Source organism: Acartia tonsa, chromosome 3, assembly GCF_053477335.1.
Source record: "Acartia tonsa isolate MP-2025a chromosome 3, ASM5347733v1, whole genome shotgun sequence".
NCBI lineage: Eukaryota > Metazoa > Arthropoda > Copepoda > Calanoida > Acartiidae > Acartia > Acartia tonsa.
This window is the reverse complement of record NC_137262.1, coordinates 58,904,120-58,925,406: the sequence shown is the minus strand read 5'-3', so window position 1 is coordinate 58,925,406 and position 21,287 is coordinate 58,904,120. Positions and strand designations below refer to the sequence as shown.

At 33.6% G+C, this 21,287-nt stretch overlaps 3 protein-coding genes across 4 annotated transcripts in view; all 3 read right to left on the bottom strand.

Annotated features, from left to right (window-relative positions):
- Positions 1 to 1,491: 1,491 nt before the first annotated feature.
- Positions 1,492 to 6,147, bottom strand: LOC145314694 (uncharacterized). The gene is made up of 5 exons (XM_080154712.1): positions 6,084 to 6,147; positions 5,156 to 5,596; positions 3,829 to 3,968; positions 3,278 to 3,336; positions 1,492 to 3,198 (listed from the first exon to the last, which is right to left on the bottom strand). Exons 2-5 carry the CDS (start codon positions 5,539 to 5,541, stop codon positions 1,735 to 1,737), a joined length of 2,049 nt encoding a protein of 682 aa, XP_080010838.1. The 5' UTR covers positions 5,542 to 5,596; positions 6,084 to 6,147; the 3' UTR covers positions 1,492 to 1,734.
- Positions 6,144 to 13,190, bottom strand: LOC145314691 (uncharacterized). Its single transcript, XM_080154709.1, has 5 exons — positions 13,109 to 13,190; positions 12,073 to 12,704; positions 11,237 to 11,397; positions 8,761 to 8,837; positions 6,144 to 8,492 (listed from the first exon to the last, which is right to left on the bottom strand). Exons 2-5 carry the CDS (start codon positions 12,681 to 12,683, stop codon positions 6,924 to 6,926), a joined length of 2,418 nt encoding a protein of 805 aa, XP_080010835.1. The 5' UTR covers positions 12,684 to 12,704; positions 13,109 to 13,190; the 3' UTR covers positions 6,144 to 6,923.
- Positions 13,191 to 17,905: 4,715 nt separating this feature from the next.
- The window catches only part of LOC145314690 (uncharacterized), a 213,589-nt gene continuing 210,207 nt past the window's right edge, over positions 17,906 to 21,287 (bottom strand). The window contains exons 1-2 of one of the 2 annotated variants that reach the window (XM_080154707.1): positions 19,231 to 19,693; positions 17,906 to 18,846 (exon numbers count right to left, since the gene is read on the bottom strand). In XM_080154707.1, the coding sequence (XP_080010833.1) occupies positions 17,981 to 18,811 (831 nt within the window). In that variant the 5' untranslated portion in view covers positions 18,812 to 18,846; positions 19,231 to 19,693 and the 3' untranslated portion in view covers positions 17,906 to 17,980. Of the gene's footprint in view, positions 18,847 to 19,230; positions 19,694 to 21,287 lie in introns of those variants that run through there. The other variant, XM_080154708.1, reaches the window with a different exon arrangement.

Sequence of the window (21,287 nt, the reverse complement as noted above, 5' to 3'; positions counted from 1 at the left end):
GTTACAGATCATACTTATAGTCAGTGTGTCCTATTCATCATTATATTGGCAGCACATTCAAAATTTACAAACTATTAAAGCCAGCTTAAAAAGACCTTCACAAAAACCTAAAATTTTTTGGGAATATCCAATTTTTTTTTGCATTACTTAGTAGCTATTTTAGAAACTTAGTGAGCCTTAATAGTGCTAAAATAGACTGTACTGTTAGCAGATTATTAATGAAATATTCAACAACAAAAAATTGATAGGATACTGGTATTTCTTGACATTATCTGATTATACTATTCTTACTTTTATACAAGATTACAAGATATGATAAATACAGCTAGACAAGGATAGTTCAATGAAAGATATTTGCACAAAATATATATTAAAGCACTAAGAACTATAATAGTCATATTTACCAAATCAGCAAATTATTTGAGTAGTTTCTACCCATGAATAAGATTTATGACTAAATAAATTTTCCTGTTCTTCATGGAAAAACAGTTCAAATGATTTTAAAACAAGAATGACAACATCCATAAATAGCGAAGCATAAAAATTATGGATGGAAATCAGAAAACTTAAAAACCTAGGTATCAATCTAGCACCCCAACCAAAAAGCAAATCTTAATGGAACTTGTTGGGCATATGTAAAATTGGAATTTATCCAATCCCTGAAAATTTCAGCCGTCTATCTTGAATGGGAGACAAGAAAATCACGAAAACTTAAAAATCTAGGAATTGATCTAGCAATCCAACCAACATGTAAATCTTAATGAAATATGTAGAATGTAAACTAATTCAATCCCTATAATTCAGCAGTCTATCATTGATAGGAGCCGAGAAAATCACGTTTCCCCCATAGCGCTACGGACTGACTGACAGACAAAGTGAATTATTGAGTAGTTTCGCTACTAAAAAGTGTAAGTCAATTAAAGAGGTAACTTTTTGGTACTGTGCGCAATGGTTTAAATTTCTTGTTTTTTCTTTCAAAAATGTAAATTTTTACATTTCCTACCCTAAATGTGGGTTTTGTCCCCTCCCATCCCAAAATATTTATTGGTAATTTTTGTAATAAAGAGCTTGGACGTCTTACCTCCATAAATTAAAAATTATACCTAACATACAATTTTGTTACAATAATGTCATTCACACTTTAACTAACTTTATTTACAATTAACTAGAATTTAAAATAATTTTCAAAAAGTAACGACTTTAAAGATTTGTTTAAGCAGCAGTTTTAATTAAAAGCAAATTCCGAAATGTGAATATCGTTTTTTAACTTTCATAATTAGGGCCTTAAATTTTAAGGATATATTTTGCAGTTACTAAAAATAAATAATAGAAGGGGGGGGGGGTCCTAATTTAGGCTATACTTAAAAAACGCCTATCTCAAAAAACACCCATCTCAGAAGCGCCTATCTCAAAAAACGCCCATCTCAGAAAACGCCTATCTAAAAAAACGCCTTTTTCATAAAATGCCTACTACATTTTTTAAAATCATCTTGTAGAGAAACATGTCAGTCTAAGAAGGTATTGTGAATATATTCATCACTTCGAATTTAGTGAGCAAATTGCACTGAGTCTACGGAAATTGGCATGATTCAGATCATCAGTTGAAATTGCTTAACAGAAAGTTTAATATACCTCCCCCAACCCTTTCTAATTTACCTATATCAATAAGTTTTAGTTTTTTTTTATTTACATCTTTTTTGTTAATTATCTTTCTTGTTCATTGGATGTGTTTTTCTAACTAATCTTATTTTCATCTCCTTCATTTATAATTTCTTTTTTGATATTTGCTTCAGTATTTTCAAGCTTTTCAGAATCCTCTAAAGCATCAAAGTTTCCATCTTTTGCATCATCCACTCCATTTTCTTTGTTGGCCACTTTAACATTTTTAACAAGATCATCTTTAACTTTTTCCTGATTGTCTGTCTCACTAATCATGCTACCATCCTCTTCATTCAGAATTTCTTTCTTAATATCATCTTTGTTATCAACTAAGTCAGAATTGTTCATTGCATTAGCCTTTGCATTTTCCTCCATGCACATTTCATCAGGATTTAGGTTAACAACCATGTCTTCCTTTGTATCATCATCAGAATTATCTTCCAAGTCTGGTTCTTCTTTGATCTTTTGCAGGAGTAGTAGCGCCTCTGGAGTAAGTTGATTAACATCAAACAATGGTTCTTCTTTCATTTGTTTAATATGTTCCCGCAACACTTTCTTTAGCTTTCTCTCTTTAGCCGCTCTCCATTTCTTAATTCTCTCTGCTTTCTCCAGTTTTCTTTGCTTTATCTCCTCTTTCTTTGCTAATTTCTTATCATGTTCACCTGTTTCTATGGTCTTCATGTGATAAGCCCAAGTTGCTCTAAAACTGAAACCCATTCCACATAGGTTGCAGGAGTATGGCTTCTCTCCTGTATGAAGCCTTCTGTGGGCTTTCAACTCGGAATTTGTTTTGAATATTTTGTCACAATCCTCACAAGGAACTAGATTTTCTCCGGTATGACTCTTGGTATGTCTATCCAAATCACCCTTCAATCTAAATGTTTTATCACATTGATCACATGGGAATGGTTTCTCGCCAGTGTGGATCATCTTGTGATTGTGCAGGGTATGCGAATGTGAAAATGCCTTTTCACAAATATCACAGGCGTATGGCTTTTCGCCTGTATGTATTCTTTTGTGCTTTTTTAATGCACCCGGATTCGTGAAAGGCTTTGAACACACGTCACAGGAGTAAGGCATTTCTCCTGTGTGTGATCGTTTATGGATTGTAAGGCTGCTGCTTTGAGTAAAGCTTTTTCCACATTCATTACAATGATAGGATCTGTTTCCTGTGTGATAATTCTTGTGTTTGTTCAGATCACTAGCGGAAATAAATCTCTTTTCACACTGGTCGCAAGGATAAGGTTTTTCGCCCGTGTGGGTCCTCTTGTGCACAGACAGAGTCCAATTGTTGGAATAGTCTTTATTGCAGATATCACAAGTAACAGGCGGTAGCTTCTTCGGTGGCCTTTTCTTTCCTGAGTGAACAAACTTGTGTTTATTAAGATCACTAGTGGATATGAATCTCTTTTCACATTGATCACATGGGTAAGGCTTCTCGCCAGTGTGAGTCCTCTTGTGAACAGTTAAAGTCCAATTGTTAGAATATTCTTTATGGCAAATGTCACATGTAACCTTTTCTTTTACACCAGATGAAACCTAAAAAAATGAAAGAGTTAATATTGTTTGAAACAAATATAATTTTGTCTGAATTATTTTTTAAAAATATTTGATTTACCTTTTTCTTGACACGTTCAATATGTTCAACAGTAGCTGGAGAACCATTTGCAGAAGAGTCTGAAAAAAGATATGTATACTTATTTTGAAGTCTTTGAAATTATCAAATGTTAGGTATCAACTAAAATAATGAATATGATCTATGTAATTTAGTTAGGTACTGAAGGGCAGAGGCATTATTCACCGTCAAAAATAATACTTATAATTAAGATAAAACTTTATCATTTGTCATGTAGGCTAGGTGTCGATATATTCTTTATTTACTTTTAACAAACAAACAGTTAGGTATTTGACTTGTTGGACCTAAATTTATGATACTTTATAGCTTCCTTCAAAAGTTTCAAATATATTACAAATATTTTACACATTGCGGATTTTTTACTGCTGCTTGCTTAGTTTTTTAATTTAATTTAAAGAAGCTAACATGTACAAGAGATCGTTTCTTTCTCAATTTAAAGTGCAATTCATTAAAAAATGTAAGGTTAAAGATGGGAAGATATGATATTCCCCCCCCCCCCCCCCCCCTCCTTTCATAAAAGTTAAGAATCCTACTTGTTCTCTCTTTGATGTAAGCCGACTCCCAGGAGCTGGTTGGTTGTTGTGATGGCACACTTGCATTGGAAGTTGGCAGGTTGTTCATATAATCCTGCAGACTTTTTTCTCCATAGTTATTCACTAAGGTTCTTTCATTTCTAAAAAGTTATATTATTATATATAAGAAATGACTATGTAGAAACAGGGAGTAAGGGAGGGGACAATGGGCAATTAATTCAATTTAAGAGTTTTTGAAGAAAGGCCATGAAATCCAGAATAATCCAGAAAATTTGGTGGAAATTGTAAAGTGATTGTTAATTAAATCTAGAAAACCATAAACTAAGAAAAAAGTTCCAAGAAAAAAAGCAATCATTTGAAAATTTGGGGGCAAGTGATGTGAACACGGAAAAAAAGGGGCAGGCAGGCGTGTAGGGTAACTGCTAGCTGGTTGGGCAAGAATATGACCCACACGCCTTCCTGCCCCTTTTTATCCTGTTTATTTCTCCACCTCCCTTCTCCATTTCCCTTTCTCGTCTACTTTAAAAAAGGAGGTGGGGGAAAAGGGAGTGAAATAGAGTATGGGAGGGGGGCCGTGTATTCATATTTAAACTACTCTCTGTCTGCAAAACTATATATATTCAAAACTAACACAGTGAGAAGCGGCATTTCTTGCGCAAGTACCCAAACTCAGTCAGAAACTGCTAAATTCTTGCACATTCCCTTTAAGCCAGTACCCAAAGTCTGAGACTCCTAAAGATTGAATATTCGATCCATTGTCCCCTCCCTTACTCCCTGATGTAGAAATGTGTATAATGTACTTGTGAGATAAAGGGATAGTTCCACGAAGTTCACTTTAAGAGTTAGGATACTTCGTGTTTATGTACGGATCCCTTACATGTTTTTTTATAACATAGAAAAATACTTAGTTTTGATGATTTTGTTAACTAGTCCGTTTTGAAGTAATACACAAAGATATGTAGTTTGTTATTGTAAAAGTTATAATTTAAGAAAAAGGTTTGTTAGCATAAATTACAAGACTACAGTTCAATATCAGAATTTTGAACATCTATGATTAATAAACATAAACACTTATATACATAAGACTTTTATAAGTTGCATATTTAACAATAATACTGTTTTTTACAGACCTCAAAATTATTAAAACTAAATGTTAGAAAAATAAATTCTTTAATCTATAGGTAGTTAAGCTGTATAATTGCAGATATTTTAGTTCATTCTATTTCTCAGAAATACCCTTTTAAAGGTTAATAATCTATTTAAAAAAACTATTAAAAATGTTCAATTTTGCTAATTTGACTGCTAAACTAATAATTCAATGTCTCACCTTATAGGTATATTTCCATAAACGAAATCATACAAAGACGCTGCTTGTTGCTGTGCTTGTTGTTGGGCTTGTTCATTATGATATGCTGCATTATGGGCCGGCTGTGCTACATATTGAAATGCATCGCGTGGCTGTGCAGCATAAGGGGATGCATCTCTGGACTGTGCAACATAATTTGATGCGTCGCGGGCTTGTGCTGCATAGAACAGCAATGCCTCGCGTGATGGTGCACCATGGTATGATGCTTCACGCTGTTGTGGTGCAACATTGTACGGGGCATCGCGGGGTGGGTCAACGTAGGGCGATAAATAGCGCGGCTGTGGAATATATGGGGAGGCATCACGAGGGGGTGCACCGTAGGGCGCATCCGGGGGTGCAGTATGCATCCTCGCTATGTTTGTTAGCTCTTGGAATCAAGGCTTATGCTTTTAACACAAAGTCCTAAAAAAATCTGTAATTAATTTAAACAATAAATATGTATCATTAATATCTAAGATTCTCTTGCAAGATAAAAAGTAATCTATTACAATATGTCTGTACGTCCGCCGGTCTGATACTCTATGGGAAAATGTAATTTTCACAGCTGCAAGGGTGTATATTCTGCACAAGATTCTTTATTCCCCTGCAGCAAAATTTTATTTTTTTCCTCTCCTAGTTTTTTTACAGCAAGGAAGGGGAAAATGAAAAAATATTTTCAGGACTCTTAATTTTTACATTTTTTTCATAATTCATATTATCCCCCCTCCCGCATATTCTTTTAGTTTTTTTCAACAAGGAGGGGAGAAAAAGGAAAAAAAAGTTTTCAGTTCTCTTAATTTTTACATTTTTTTCCCCCAACCACATATTTCTTATTTTTTTACCCCCCTCCCCTTTAGCAGGGTCACATTTGTAGACCATACACTCTGCATACTTGTTTTAAAAATAATACCTGAATTAACAAACAAAAGATCCCAATACGAGTTTTGATTAAGCCTGCATTTTTAGAATATTCTGAAAATACAATATGTACATAATGTTACACAATCAATTCTTTTAGCACAATATTGTTTTAAATAAAATATATACATAAAATAAGTGTTTTTAATTTTCATTTTTAGATTAAATTAAGGTGGTTGGCTGGAAAATCCTTCTATAAGGATATTCTATGAAGGATATAAAAAATAAGTTATTATAAAACTTTTTAATTGAAAATATTTTCATGATAAATTTTATCTAAAAGGGGAAATTCAACTAAGCAAAATATTAAAACTTTGTTCTATAAAAATAACCTTGGCAATTTTAAAGGCATCTTACTTTGACCAAACAAGAATTTAAAAGGTTTTCACTTCTGAATTAGATCTTACTTTCTATTTTAATCCAGTTTATGAAATTCCCTTAATGGAGCTATAAAATTGATCCTTGAATTTTTAGGGGACAATCCCATATATTACTAATATTAACTATCAATAATGTTTCTTAAGAAACTTTTTGTAATTGCCAATAAAATTTTTTTTAAAACAGTTCTTTTTTAAAAACAGAATAAAACAGCAAAATTAATTTGCGAGTCTAATAAAATAATTGATGGGAAATTAAATAATAAATAAAACAGCAATTTATACCTTACTTTACATTTTAAGGCAAGCCTTGAAAGGTTGATAAAACAACTATGACTTTAAAGCTTTAGAAAAAAAACTATTACAAATAAAAGTAAAACTATTACATAAAATATGAAAAACATTTTTTTTGTATAGGAATGAACTTGTTTGTTCATCACAGTAACTGCAGAGATTTAATCATCAGTATCTCCATTTTCTACTTTAGCAGTTTCACCATTTTCTACTTTAGCAGCTTCGCCATTTTCTACTTTAGCAGTTTCACCATTTTCTACTTTAGCCAGAACTGGAGCTGGTTTTTTACTAATCTTATCTTCATCCGATTCATTTTCAACCTCCTTTTTAATCCTGACTTCAGCAGTATCAATATTTTTGACACGGACTTTAGCAGTATCAACATAAGGGGTATCACCATAATCAAGATATTCATCATCAGATTTTTCATCCTTAATTTGATATCTGGCCCGGGTTTTTCTAGGTTTTCTCCTTTTTTTGCCGGACGACTTTACTTTTCTATAAATTTCACTTACAACAAGACCATCCAAAACCTTGTCCCAATTCGGTATTTTTTTCTCTTTTTTCTCACTTGCAACAAGACCATCCAAAACCTTGTCCCAGTTAGGTATTTTTTTCTCACTTTTCATGGAACCATCCTCTTCATTCAGTATTTCTTTCTTAATATCATCTTTATTAACAACATTGCCTGAATTACTCAACAGACCAGACTTATTTCCTTCATTTTCCTCCATGCACATTTCATTAGGATTTAGGTTAACAACCATATCTTCCTTATTGTCCCCATCAGAGTTTTCCTCAAAGAGTGGTTCTTCTTTGATCTTTTGCAGGAGCAGCAGTGCCTCCGGGGGAAGCTGACTTGTATCAAACAATGGTTCTTCTTTCATTTGATTCATCTCTATCTGTTCTAGCAACATTTTCTTCAACCTTCTCTCTTTAGCCGCTCTCCATTTCTTTACCCTCTCTGCTTTCTCCATTTTCCTAATCTCAATCTCTTCTTTCTTCCTCATTTTCCTGTCGTGTTCACCCGTTGCTACGCTCTTCATGTGATAAGCCCATGTTGCTCTGAACGTGAATCCCATTCCGCAGAGAGCACAGGAGTATGGCTTCTCCCCTGTATGAATCCTCTTATGCGCTTTCAACTCGGAATTTGTTTTAAATGCTTTTTCACATTCATCACATGGAACCATATTTTCTCCGGTGTGACTCTTGACATGTCTATCCAAGTCCCCTTTTAGCCTAAATGCTTTTTCGCAAAGATCGCATGGATAGGGTTTCTCACCAGTATGTATCATCTTGTGATTGTGCAGAGTGTGTGAATGTGAGAATCTCTTTTCACAAACATCACATGCGTATGGCTTCTCGCCCGTGTGCATTCTTTTGTGCTTTCTTAGAGCACCCGGATTTGAGAAAGGTTTTTCACATGTATCACAAGAGTACGGCATTTCTCCTGTGTGTACTCTAACATGGGTTTTAAGGCTGCTGCTTTGTGTAAATCCTTTTCCACAATAATTACAAAAGTGCGTCTTTTCTCCGGTGTGTGTTTTCCTATGTTTGTTAAGATCACTGTTCGAGATAAACCTTTTCTCACACATATCACACGAAAATGGTTTCTCGCCAGTATGAATCCTCTTGTGGACAACTAAAGACTTCTTACATGTTAACTCTCTGTTGCAAACATCGCAGGCATACATTATTCTCTTACCATTGGCATCATGTGTTGGGGCAGGCTGAAAAATACATGAAAAGGGTTAAAAAATCATAGGTATCTTTAGAATTAAATTAATTTTCATAACTGTAGAAAATATTAGATAGAAAATCTGTTCCAAAGCTAATAGCTGATATATTTAAACAGAAAACGTAAGCAAACAGCAAACAAGATTTATTTGATTTTCTTATTAAGTACTTTTTGTTCATATAAAAATGTGAATTGAAATAAAAAAATTAAATCAGGTTTATAAACATGAAAAGATAAAATTGTTGAAAGGTCTGGTTTACCTTTGCCTTTTTCCTTTTACGTTCTGCAGGAGGACCGTCCTTGGCACGCTTTTTCGGAGATTCACCCCCTGATGCACCTAAAAAAATGCGCTATTTTTAAGACTTTTCTCTCACACATTGATGAGTGCCTAGTATATCTTAGAATCGCTTTCTAAATCTCAAAATACAAAACCAAAAGGATAATATTTGGATTGGACCTCCTAAAGTTCTCCTTCAATTTAAAATTTTATAATATTTTTTATGTAACAAAACCTCTTAAATATATCTTTTTAAACTGTGGAAAAGTTGCAAGAATAAAAAATCACTTTGAATTCTATGTTACTTTCTTATTACACCAAGAATCAATTTATTACATGTAAAACCTAATGCTTAAAAAAAGAATGACAACATCTATTATCATAGTAGAAAAAAATTATGTATAAACAAACAAATAGTCAGTTACAGAGCAGATGTTTAGCATCATAAAAAATTATACCTAAAAAGTAAAAATCAAAAAACCTTTGAACATAAATATATATTTTATGAACGACTGACCGACGGGCAAGCAGACTGGTATTGGTCCACTTTTAGATGAACACAACACAGTGACTAGTGATGGAAAAAAGATGGCTGATATTTTAAATGAACATTTTAGCAGCGTTTTCAGTAAAGACAATGTCAATGTTAATAATATTGAGGATCTAGTGTTTGATTCTCCTATTGAGGATCTGATAATAACTAAACAGGATATAGAAGATAAAATTGACAAACTGAAACCTGGTAAAGCTCCTGGACCAGATGGAATATCAACAACCTTGTTGATTAAACTTAAATTTGTGATAAGTATACCTCTACAAATCCTTTTTCAGGAATCTCTCAGTAAAGGATGTGTTCCCACAGAATGGAAAAAGGCAAAGGTGATACCTATTTTCAAAAAAGGATCAAAAGGCAAGGCTTCAAACTATAGGCCAGTTTCGTTAACAAGTGTGGCCTGTAAACTGCTGGAAAGTATCATCAGAGATAAAATAACTGAACATCTTATAAGAAACAAACTTATCAACACTTCTCAACATGGATTTACAAAGAACAGGTCCTGTCAAACTAATCTGCTTGAATTCATGGATTTTATCACAAAATGTATAGATCAAGGGGACCCAGTAGATGTCATTTATCTGGACTTCAGCAAAGCTTTTGACAAAATTTCCCACTCCAAGTTGGCACTGAAACTCAAAGCTCATGGCATACGTGGTAAGCTGTTAAGCTGGATAACAGACTGGTTAACAAATCGATCACAATGGGTCTGTGTTAATGGCTCTAATTCAAAAGAAACAGAGGTAGGCTCAGGTGTACCACAAGGATCAGTACTGGGACCATTGTTATTTGTCATTTTTATAAATGACCTGGATGATTGTGTTAAACTGATTATTGATTTGATCAAAAAATTCGCTGATGACACAAAGGCTGGTAAATGTATCAAAAATAAAAAAAATACCCAGGAACTTCAAGATGGATTAAATAAACTTTATGAATGGAGTGAAAAGTGGTCTATGGCTTTTAACATTAAAAAATGTAAAGTTATGCATTTTGGAAGAAACAACCCCAAAACTAAATATTTCATAAATGGAGAAGAATTGGAAGAAGATGAATATGAGAGAGACATTGGCGTTAAAATATCATCTGATCTAAAACCATCAAAGCATTGTCAAGAAGCTGCAAACAGAGCAAGAGTTGTATTAGGCCAAATTTCTCGATGTTTTCATTACAGAGACAAAGTAGTGTTCTTGAGGATGTATAAACAATATGTCCGCCCACGCATGGAATTCTCAAGTGTAGCCTGGTCCCCCTGGCAGGTCAATGATATATCTGTTTTAGAAGAAGTACAAGTTAAAGCTGTCAAAATGATTTCTGGACTTCAAGGTAAAGATTATGTTGAAAAACTGAAAGAGCTTGGTCTTTGGAGTCTAGAAAAAAGGAGACTTATGTTCGATCTTATTCAGATGCACAAGTTAATCACAAATATTGGACATGTCAAGTGTAATTATAGGCACCCTGAAATAAACCCAGAAAGAACAGTCACAAGATCACAAACAGACTCTTTAAACATAATAAAAGAGAGATCTAACCTAGAAACTAGAAAAAACTTTTTCACAGTGAGAACGGCAGATATTTGGAACTCATTACCAAGTGACATAAAAAGTATCAGACAAGTGACAAAATTTAAAAAAAGACTAGTTCAGTGGATGAGCGAGAAAAAATTAACCAGCAGAGACTGAATTCTTCATCATGGCTTTACGAGCTTACCGAAGAAAACACATACAAGTAAACAAGTAAGTAAGTATATTATGAAGGATGCTCATTGATAAAGGGAATCTACAAAAGAAATTCACCGTCTATCTTCAATAGCAGCTGAAATTCTCCCATTCCGTTACTAACACACGAACAGACAAATCTAAATATAGAGTAGCTTTGCTACTAAAAGGTGAAATTAATATCGTACCTTGTCCCTCTTTGATATATCCGGACTCCCACGAGTTTGTTGCTGGTTGTGAGGGCGCACTTGCTGCAGAAGTAGGTAGATTATTCATGTAATCCTGTAGACCCTTCTCCACGAAACTGTTTACCAAGTTTCTCTCGTTCATTGAAAAGTTTCGTTCATTTCTAAAATAATTAAATGTGAAATATCTATTATGTAAATTATGTATAAGGAATCCTAAAATAAAAGTAACAGGATCTGTGTCTGTCTGTCTGTATGTAACGAAGGATCTCTGTTACCGCTTTACAATTTAGCTTCTCAAAGTTCCTGGAAAGGTTTATTACTTTTAGGGGAGAGTGTACCACTACCCTCCCAAGGGAAATCATCCCTAGAAAAAAAAAAATATACTAACAATATTTTCTTTTTTACTTTTTAAAAAAGAAAAATTGAAGGGGGGGGGGGGGGTAGGAGATCGATTTTCCTCTCCCCTCTCCCCGTAGCCGCTTTAATTTCAATAAAGTTTAGTAATATGAAAATACATTTTAATAAGGGAAGGAATGGACATTGAAATGTAAATTGAACAGATTCCCAAAGATTTATAATAAAATTCTCTCATTAGTTGGTTATTTTGTTAAATCTAAATGTTTCTTTTTTATATTCCTAGAGGAATGGCTCCTATCCTATAAGGACTTTGCCTAAAACTACTGCAGGACCAGTAGCTTTATTCCCTTAAGAGAAGAGCCCATTCTGTTCAGCAATTACCGAGATCTCAACTTTAGACAGACTTACTGACAGACAGACCGACAGGCATCGTTCTACTTTGTATTATACATGATTTGCAAATGTTATTGTTTTATTACCTTATGGGTATATTTCCATAGACAAAATCATATAGGGATGCTGCATTGATTTGTGGCACTTCGCGGGTTTGTTCATTAGGGTATGTTGCACCGTGGGAGGATTGTCCAACATATGGCGAGGCATCGCGAGATGTTGATGCCACGTATGGCGATGCATCTCGTGATGGCATTACAAATGGTCCTACATAGCGGGATGGATTGCCGTAGGGCGATGCGTAGCGCGGCTGTGGCGAATACAACGATGGATCATTGTAGGGTGCATCTCGAGGCGGGTCTTGGTAGAGCTGTGCCGTTTCACGTTGTGGTGCTCCATTGTATGGGGCATCGCGGGGAGGTGCACTGTTGTACGTAGAATCGCGAGATGGTGCAACATTGTATGGAGCATCGCGGGGTGGGTCAATGTAGCGTGGTGCATCGCGGGGCGGGTCAGTGTATCGTGGTGCATCGCGGGGCGGATCGGTGTATCGTGGTGCATCGCGGGGCGGGTCAAGGAATCGTTGAAGATCACGTGGTACATCGCGGGGCGGGTCAAGATAACGTTGAAGGTCACGTGGCGAGGCTATGTATGGTGAAGGGTCACGGGGCGGGCCAAAGTATCGGGATGCATCCATGTTTTCACCTCAGAAGAAAATCTGAAAATAATGAAGAATGAAAAAATTATATAATATTTAAAATAGTTATTCATCGCAACGTATTATAAACCGCTTCCACGGATATTAAAATGAAAAATTATAAAACCAAAACCCAGACTAACAAAACTGTTATTAACTTTAAGATATTTCTTTTAAAATTCGTGGAAAATTGTCTTTAAATACGATGATATACATGATTTTTCACTATGACTTGAGAACCGGTTCTAATCCAGCGAATATTAATCAATTTCGAAGCCATACTGGTAAATATATTTTGTTTACTTCTATATACTCGTATAAGGCTTTATTTTTAAAAACAAACGAATTTTTTGGGGGGTATTTTTTACATATCATGCAAAACAATAAAATAAAAATAAATTACATAATTATTATATAAAGATTACCTGATATTTTATTTAAAAAGGATGTTTTGAGATATTGATAATTTGATATTTCAACTATGCGTGCATTATAAAAATAATCTGAAAAATATAACATTAAATTTTGATAAGTTTTAATAGTATCTTACATTATGCATATTGAATAAGATTAAAATGTAATAAAATGACAGTAAAAAAAAACTGCGTTTTCTGAGACAATTAAAAGGGATCTGAGGAAAAGTTCTGGTTCTCTAATAAAAAATACATCAAAATTTCAGGTGTTTCTTAAATCTCTTGAAGTAGAAATGTAAGGTAATTAAAAGGTAACATAAATTTTTATCGTTTTACTACTGTTTTTAACTTAAAACACACAACCTTTATGGATTTTACCCGCAACCTACCTTTCCCTTTATCATCAAACACGCATTTTAAAATGTGCAGTTGTTTTAAGATATATAAGAAAACAAATGAAAAACATTTGATGTATTTTTTTACAGAGTATCAAGACGTACAATTTCCTCTCTCCATATATTTGTAATGATGACGTCGGAAAACGGAAAAACGCAGTTTATTTCGACTCACCTTGTAGTTGAAAAATGCATCAAACTTAAGTCATATATAGTTATTAGTTATACATAATATTTACAATATACATAATAAATACATAATACATAACTGATATTTAAACTATGAGCCAAATTGTAAATTATTATCAAAACTTGCTGATTTTTAATATATTTGCTAACAAATTTTATGACATCTCCCTACCTACTCTTCTGTTTTTGAGAAAAATAATTCATAGAACAACAAAATACAATATTTTAAGAGAAGCATATCTATAGTCAAGTCCTAAATATGAAATCAATCAATTAAAATATGAAAGTATGTACTTAAACAGAAACCTGTATTTAAACAATTTTGTTTAAACTTTAACAATAATATTCTGCTTACCTACTAAATTTTGACACTCTACAAGTGTTCATACTTGTTTCTTTAAGCGTCTTATTTTAGAGTTTCGCTTTTATGGATGTTGCCATCCATGTTACTGTTACAATAGAACTTTGTTACATTTAATTTTGGTTAGGGTAGTGCGGGGTAATTCCGGTCAATTTTTTGCTTCAACTTAAAAAAAAACGGCGTTATCCTCTTAGAAATTTTTTTTTCAATTTTTTTCAATTTTTTTCAATTTTGTACCCCCCCCCCCCCCCCCCCGACTACCGACGAACAACTATTTTAGGTTAGGTTAGGTTTTAGGCTAGGGAGCCGAGCGCTGCGGCTAGGCAGGCAAGGGGGCCGAGCGCTGCGGCTAGGCAGGCTAGGGAGCCGAGCGCTGCGGCCACGGTTCATAGTTCGTTGTCGGGGGGGGGGGGGGGGGGGGGGTACTCAAATTTTCAATATTAAAAAAAAATTTCTAAGAGGATAATACCAAAAAAACATACTTCCCAAAACTTTTTCCGGTTTTTAAGAGTGCAAATGAACGATATGGCAATAACGAAGAAGCCTGTCTTGGTCCCATTAAGATCTCGCAACTAGAAGTCGGTCAAAAATCGGTTTAAAGGTCGGCGGTTGGCCTATACCGGAGCTGGATCTTTAAAAGCGTAGCCGTGGCCGTAGTCGTGGTCAGAGTTACAGTCACCAACCTAATAGCGATCTTTAAATCATATTAACCACGCATAATCGTGGCCACAAAAAAAAAATGCGATCTTTAAATCATATTGACAACGCGTAGTTGTAATCGTAGCGTGGTTAACCACGCTAAAAGTGACCACAGTCCGTTGGTGTGGCTAAAGCGTTGCTAAAGCCACGAAGACAGCTGCTTTTGATAATTTTAACGTAAAACTATTGAAAACGTAAATTATAATTGTTAAATGAATGTATGAATAATTGTACGGGCATGGAATATTTTATTTAAAAACTATCATAAAAATATTTTAATTGTGGTTTTTAAATAATAAAATAAAAGTAAATTATAAAAGTTAGGATGTAGTTTATTTATATGATGTATAAAATAACGTACGGGCATGGAATGATTTGTTAATATTGAACCGTCACGTATGGGTATTGGGTAATACTAATAAAGTATGTTGCCTGTGTTACATAAAGAGACAGTTTTTAGGAAATTAATATGATAAAACTATAAATATACTTAAATTAAATTAAATTCTTTTGGGGATTTATTACTGCAATATTATTGATAAGGTTGGAATATGATTACATTTTTTAAATTTTAGTAATTGAATGTATTTTTTTATTTATATTGAATTTAATGGACTCTCCCTTTGTCTTGTGTGTAGTGGCTGTCTGTCCAGCCGTGCTGGGCAATTGGCCGGGCGTGCAATGTCGTGCTGTGCCGTGCCCCGGCACGATATAGGCCATACCAGCCGTAGTACCAACTACATTGGCTCATGCCCTTAATAATATGTAAATAATACAAACATTTAAAATGTGTTATTAAATTAAATAGTAATTTTGTATAAAATATAAGGGGGGGTTTTTTAATGCAACCATCTCGTAATCAGTGAGCAAATGACACTTAGAATTCGAATTTCGATCTGAACTTTTGCATGAGTAATCCTTGGTAGGTCTATTTTCCCTAAATCGAACAAAAAGTTGGAAAAGTAACGGCTAGCGGCTCAGGCGTTCAGCCGTTTTTTGCCTATTTTTAGTGTAAATCCATCATCAATTACGTAGGAATCGACTTTTTAAAACATATTTTTGGTTTAATTCATGTTAAATGATAGCAATAACCAATTTTAAAACTTCTAGTACCAACAGCTACCGTCTAGAACCGTTTGATAGCGTTTTGGAGTAGAAAAGAGTATTGTGCTGAGAGAGGTTTCGTGACTAATTTGCAATATAGATATCAAAAAAATGGCAAAACAGCTGAGCCGCCAGCCGTTAGCTGTTACCTTTCCAACTTTTTGTTCGATTTAGGGAAAATAGACCTACCAAGGATTACTCATGCAAAATTATAAATGGAAATTCGAATTCTAAGTGCCAATTGCTCACTGATTACGAGATGGTTGCATTAAAACCCCCCCCCTTTCATTTCTTTGATGAAAATAATTTATTTTTAGGTGGGCCATAAAAGATTTTAGATATCCATAATTCTAGGATAGCCGGCATTGCACTTCTGTAAAATCATTTAAAAATCCATGTTTTATTAGCAGCACTGTGGCGACGACTACGGCTACAGCTACAACCACAGCTACGCCTACGACAACGACTACAACTACAACTACAGCCATGACTACGGCCACGGCTACAGCTACGCCAACGGCTACACATTTAAAGATCCAGCTCGGAATAACCCCACCGGTGGGGCTATTTCGGTCAGTTGACTTTGGGGGGTGGAACACCCCCTTAAAATATTTTTTTTTAACATTTTAAACTATGAGTAGAAAGCTGAGGTCATTAGCTTTCTAACAGTACTAGTCGCATGCAGATCAGACAATTTTTTGACCACATTTTCCCCATTATAAAAAAGTCGGTAAAATCGCAAAAAAAAACATAAATTTTTTCATGCAAACTTTTAAAAAAAAATCATACTTTTTATTATATGATTAGGTTTTTTTAAGCTTTAAACATAAATTAGAGGCAATTTCAGTTTCGCATGTCTTGGAATTTCTTAAAAAAAATTAATTTTTCCCAAAAAAATTTTTAATTTTAAAAATACTGCCAGTTTTGACAGCAGTTTTTGATACATTTTGTCTTGTCTCAAATTGGCTAGGATTGACCTACAAGGGTGTTTAAGGTGTCTAAAGATGCAGAATTACATGCCTGACAATTAACTCCAAATGATATGGGGTCTAACTCTAATATTTCAACACATTTTATGCAACAGGAATTTTGAAATTACAAAATCTTGAATATGTACTCTAAATCTTGGAGATAGAACCCATATCCTGGGGAGTTTTTGTTAGGACATGCAAAGAGCTTTCTATAGACACCTTAAACACCTTTCTAGCTTAATCCTAGCCGATTTGACATAAAAATCCAAACCGCGCAAAAATCGCGAACACCCTCTTATACGAAAAAGATGCATGGGTTTCATATAAAATTTTAAATCTTCTAGCGGTCTTTCTAATAGACATACCCCTTCTTACATGAGCCAATGCAGCTGATAAATCTTCAGGCAAATATTTAAGGCGTTTCTTTGGGTGATATACTCTTTCCATTACTATAAAAATGTGTCTGAAAAATTTTTAATGTCTTTACAAATTGAAAAGCTTAGGCAACATAACATGACATAATACAAGCAGTAAAATGACTAGTAGTGTACATCACACAACAGGCAAGGCAATGATTAAAGCTTAGGTCATGCATTTGGGTTGTTCATGCTTCCAGATCACCTGAAAAAAACATTAGGGTATTATACATTTATAAATACAGTAATAAAAAAAAGTAAAAAAAGTGACCGGAATAGACCATTTTTTTTAGACGAAAAAAAAATTATGAAAAAATCAAGTTAGAACAACGCCTCCAATTGCAAACGATAAATGAATGCCATATCTTCCATTTTACAAAAACCCGGGGGTCGATAGGACTTACCATTTTTTCACTATTTTAGATTGAACATGGCCTATTTTGAAATTTTTTTTTGCAAATTTTTTGCAACTTTTTGAGGGCAAAAAAATCATAGAAGGAGTGATCTGACAAAAATTTGAAAGTATAGGCAATAAACTACAACTTTGCTTTTCTGAAGATCTCTCGCAAACGTTTAGAACACCGTTAAAAAACGGTTTTAAAAAAGTTGGTCGTTTGACCGGAATTGACCCGATGACCGCATTAACCCCGCACTTCCCTAATTTGGCCAAAAATATATTTCAAAAAGAGGAGGAGAGTGAAGCTGCTTCAGAATGGGAATAAAAAAATCTATCATCAGATATAATAAAATTATTGTGGAGATTCCTGGTTAGTTTCAGTATCATCTGCATCGTCATTTAAATCGTCTGATTCCTCTCCACTTTCAGCTTCTTTATTTACATTGTTGGCTGCTCCATCCTCATCAATTTCCACATTACACTCAACTGCACCAGGACCTTCAGAATCTGAATCACCATCATCTGATTCCTCCTCGTCTGTATCTGCTTCATCGTTTTTATGTGTCTTTTTGTGAATGTTATATAGATACTTATAACTAAAAGTCTTGTTGCATAAATCACATGGATAGGACTTATCGCCTCCTGTGTGCACTTTTTTGTGCTTTCCAAGAATAGTCTTGGTCGTAAATCTTTTGCCGCAAATGTTACAGGGAAAAGGCCTTTCTCCTGAATGTATTAGCATGTGGACATTTAAGCTGCTACTTTGAGAAAAGGCTCTGCCGCAGAGGTCACAAGGGTGCGGCTTCTCTCCTGTGTGAACTTTCTTGTGTTTATTAAGATCACTACTGGACACAAATTTCTTCTCGCAATAATCACACGAGTATGGTTTCTCACCAGTATGGAGCCTCATGTGAATAGTATAAGTATACCTACTGCATAATTCCTTATGGCAAACATCACATGTAACCGATTCTGGTTTCTTTGTCGGTGTTGGTCTTGGTTTCTTTATTGTTAATCTCTCTCCTGTGTGAACCTTTGTGTGTTTAGTAAGGTCACTCCTGGAGACAAATCTCTTTTCACAATGGTCACATCCAAATGGTTTTTCACCGGTATGAAGTCGTTTGTGAATAGTTAAAGTATAATTATTGGAAAGTTCTTTAAAGCAAACATCACAAGCGACCATTTTGTAACTTTTCTTTTCTCTCACCCCAAAGGCAACTAAAAAGTATAAAAAAAGATAGATAATTTTTTGTACAAAACATAAGATATCATATGATTAACTAGCATCTTTGCGCTTAGTCTCTAAAAACTTACCTCTTTCATTTATGAAAAACAAAGCAATTTATTTTAGTTGTTAAACATAATATATGTTCCTTCCACTTACAATTAAAGCTTTAAAAAAGTAAAAATAAACATTTTTTTAGGTGGTAATTGTAATATTTTTCTATGTATAATAAAGATTAGGTATGTAAATCTTATTAGCTGAAAACAACTCGACAGACAAACAGAAAGCTTCATTCAAGAACAGCGCTTAATGTTACAGAGATTTTTTGTTACAAACAAAAATCAAACTACTTTGCAATAAAAAAAAAAGTAAATTACCTCTATTAAATTAAATGTTTGAAGGCTAATCAATTTAAAATTTATCTGTTGGCGTATTTTTCAAATAATCTGAAAATAGAATACCTAATAATTTTTATATAATGAATTAAGATAAATAAATAGGTAAGTGTTTCATGAATAATATCTAAAGGAAAGTTGAAACAAGGATGACAACATCGTTAAAAGAAAATGCTCAAATAAAAAGACTAAAAAGATGCTTACAATCTTAAATTGTAGTTATTTAGAAATCTTAGAAAATATGCCTGGCACAAAAAAAGCTTTACTTTAAAAATATGCAACATGTAAATTTGGGGCTATAGCACTTACACATCCAGCAAATTTACAGTTGATGTATTTTTGGCAAAATGTTTTCTTACTTTTTCACATGCCATAAATACATCCAACACTGGCATTTACACATCCATACTTTTTCAATTATATGTCATAAATACATCCAGCACTGGCAAATACACATCTAGATTAAATTATATATATATTTATTTACAATCAATTAGATTATGTACAGTATAGTTTAAAATTTTATGCCCTATTTTAGTTACTCTCCCCCTATTTACTCCCTTCCCTTTTTCTCAAGTTGCTCCCAACAAAACATCAATACCTTTGAGCAAGTGGTCAAATTATTTCTATATAAAATGATAATTTAGATATTCATTGTTAGTTTATAGTACTACAGTAATGCCTATCTTAAGAGACATATTTGTCCATATTTGGCACCAGTCACATAGCAGTCAAATGTAGAAGCTCCATTACTTGATACTGAAATTTCATGTTTTGATTTAAATGAGAATCCAGATGTGGAAATAACTTATTCCAAATACAAGATGATGTTTTTTTCTCGAAAGAAGTATTATGGATACCCAGTACAGGGATTCACTTATTAAGTGGTGATTTTGGTCGACCTATATATAGGATGAGAGGGGAGGTGGAAAGGAAACCCCTAAAAAAGAGATGAATTTTTGTTATGTCACAAAGATAAAAAGTTAGTTCTTATATAATTTATATCCTATATTAAGTAACAGGCTGTAAGTGTGTATTCATATCTTTTGCTATTACGGATATGCTTAATCTTGTTACTCTATATAGCATTAACTAAACTTTTAAAATAGCACCGCTGTTTTCCTATTAGTATGGTTGTCTCTACATATTATATAATTTATATCCTATATTAAGTAAGAGGATATAAGTGTGTCTTTATATCCTTTGATATTACGGATAAGCTCATTCTTGTTTTTCTATGATAAAGCCTTATTTAAACCTTTAAAAGATCAAGATCATCAGAACAATCCATCACATAATGCTTTTCAACCTGACCAATATATTATAATTTAAATCTTTATAATGCTTTTTATTTTAACCTGATAAAAATATATTATATCTCAAATAATATACAAATGTATTGTTTTCTTATCATTTTACATTAAATTTCTATGGATGTATAAATGCCTGTGTCGGATGTGTTTATGACATATAATTGAAAAAGTATGGATGTGTAAATGCCAGTGTTGGATGTATTTATGGCAAGAGAATCGATTTTACTGTCATTTATACAGTAAAAATTCAGTTTGTCATAAATACATCCATTGCACTGGCGAAAACACATCCACTGTAAATTTGCTGGATGTGTAAATGGCAGTCCCCCGTAAATTTATTACTGAAATGATCAGTTAAGGTTTAAAACTGAATGGGAATTACTGAAAAATATTGAGATTTTAGTAGGTACTGAAGATTTTAATGGAAGTAAGTAAAAAAACGTTGTTGTTGTTTTTTCCCCCAAAAATCATCTATCAAAAGGACATTTACCCCTTTTCACCTTAAGAACAATATTTTAGGTAAATTATTTGATTAAATCAATCAATATGTCAATTCTCCTTTCATTTCAATATAGCACTTATAGGTGGAACATTTTGTTTTTTGGAATGATATTAGATTTCTTAGTAGAATCCAGGTAACTTATCATAATATCACTCAACAACTGGAACAATCAATTCTGAATCTTGGATTGATTCCTAGCCGCATCTTTATTATTCTAATTATCA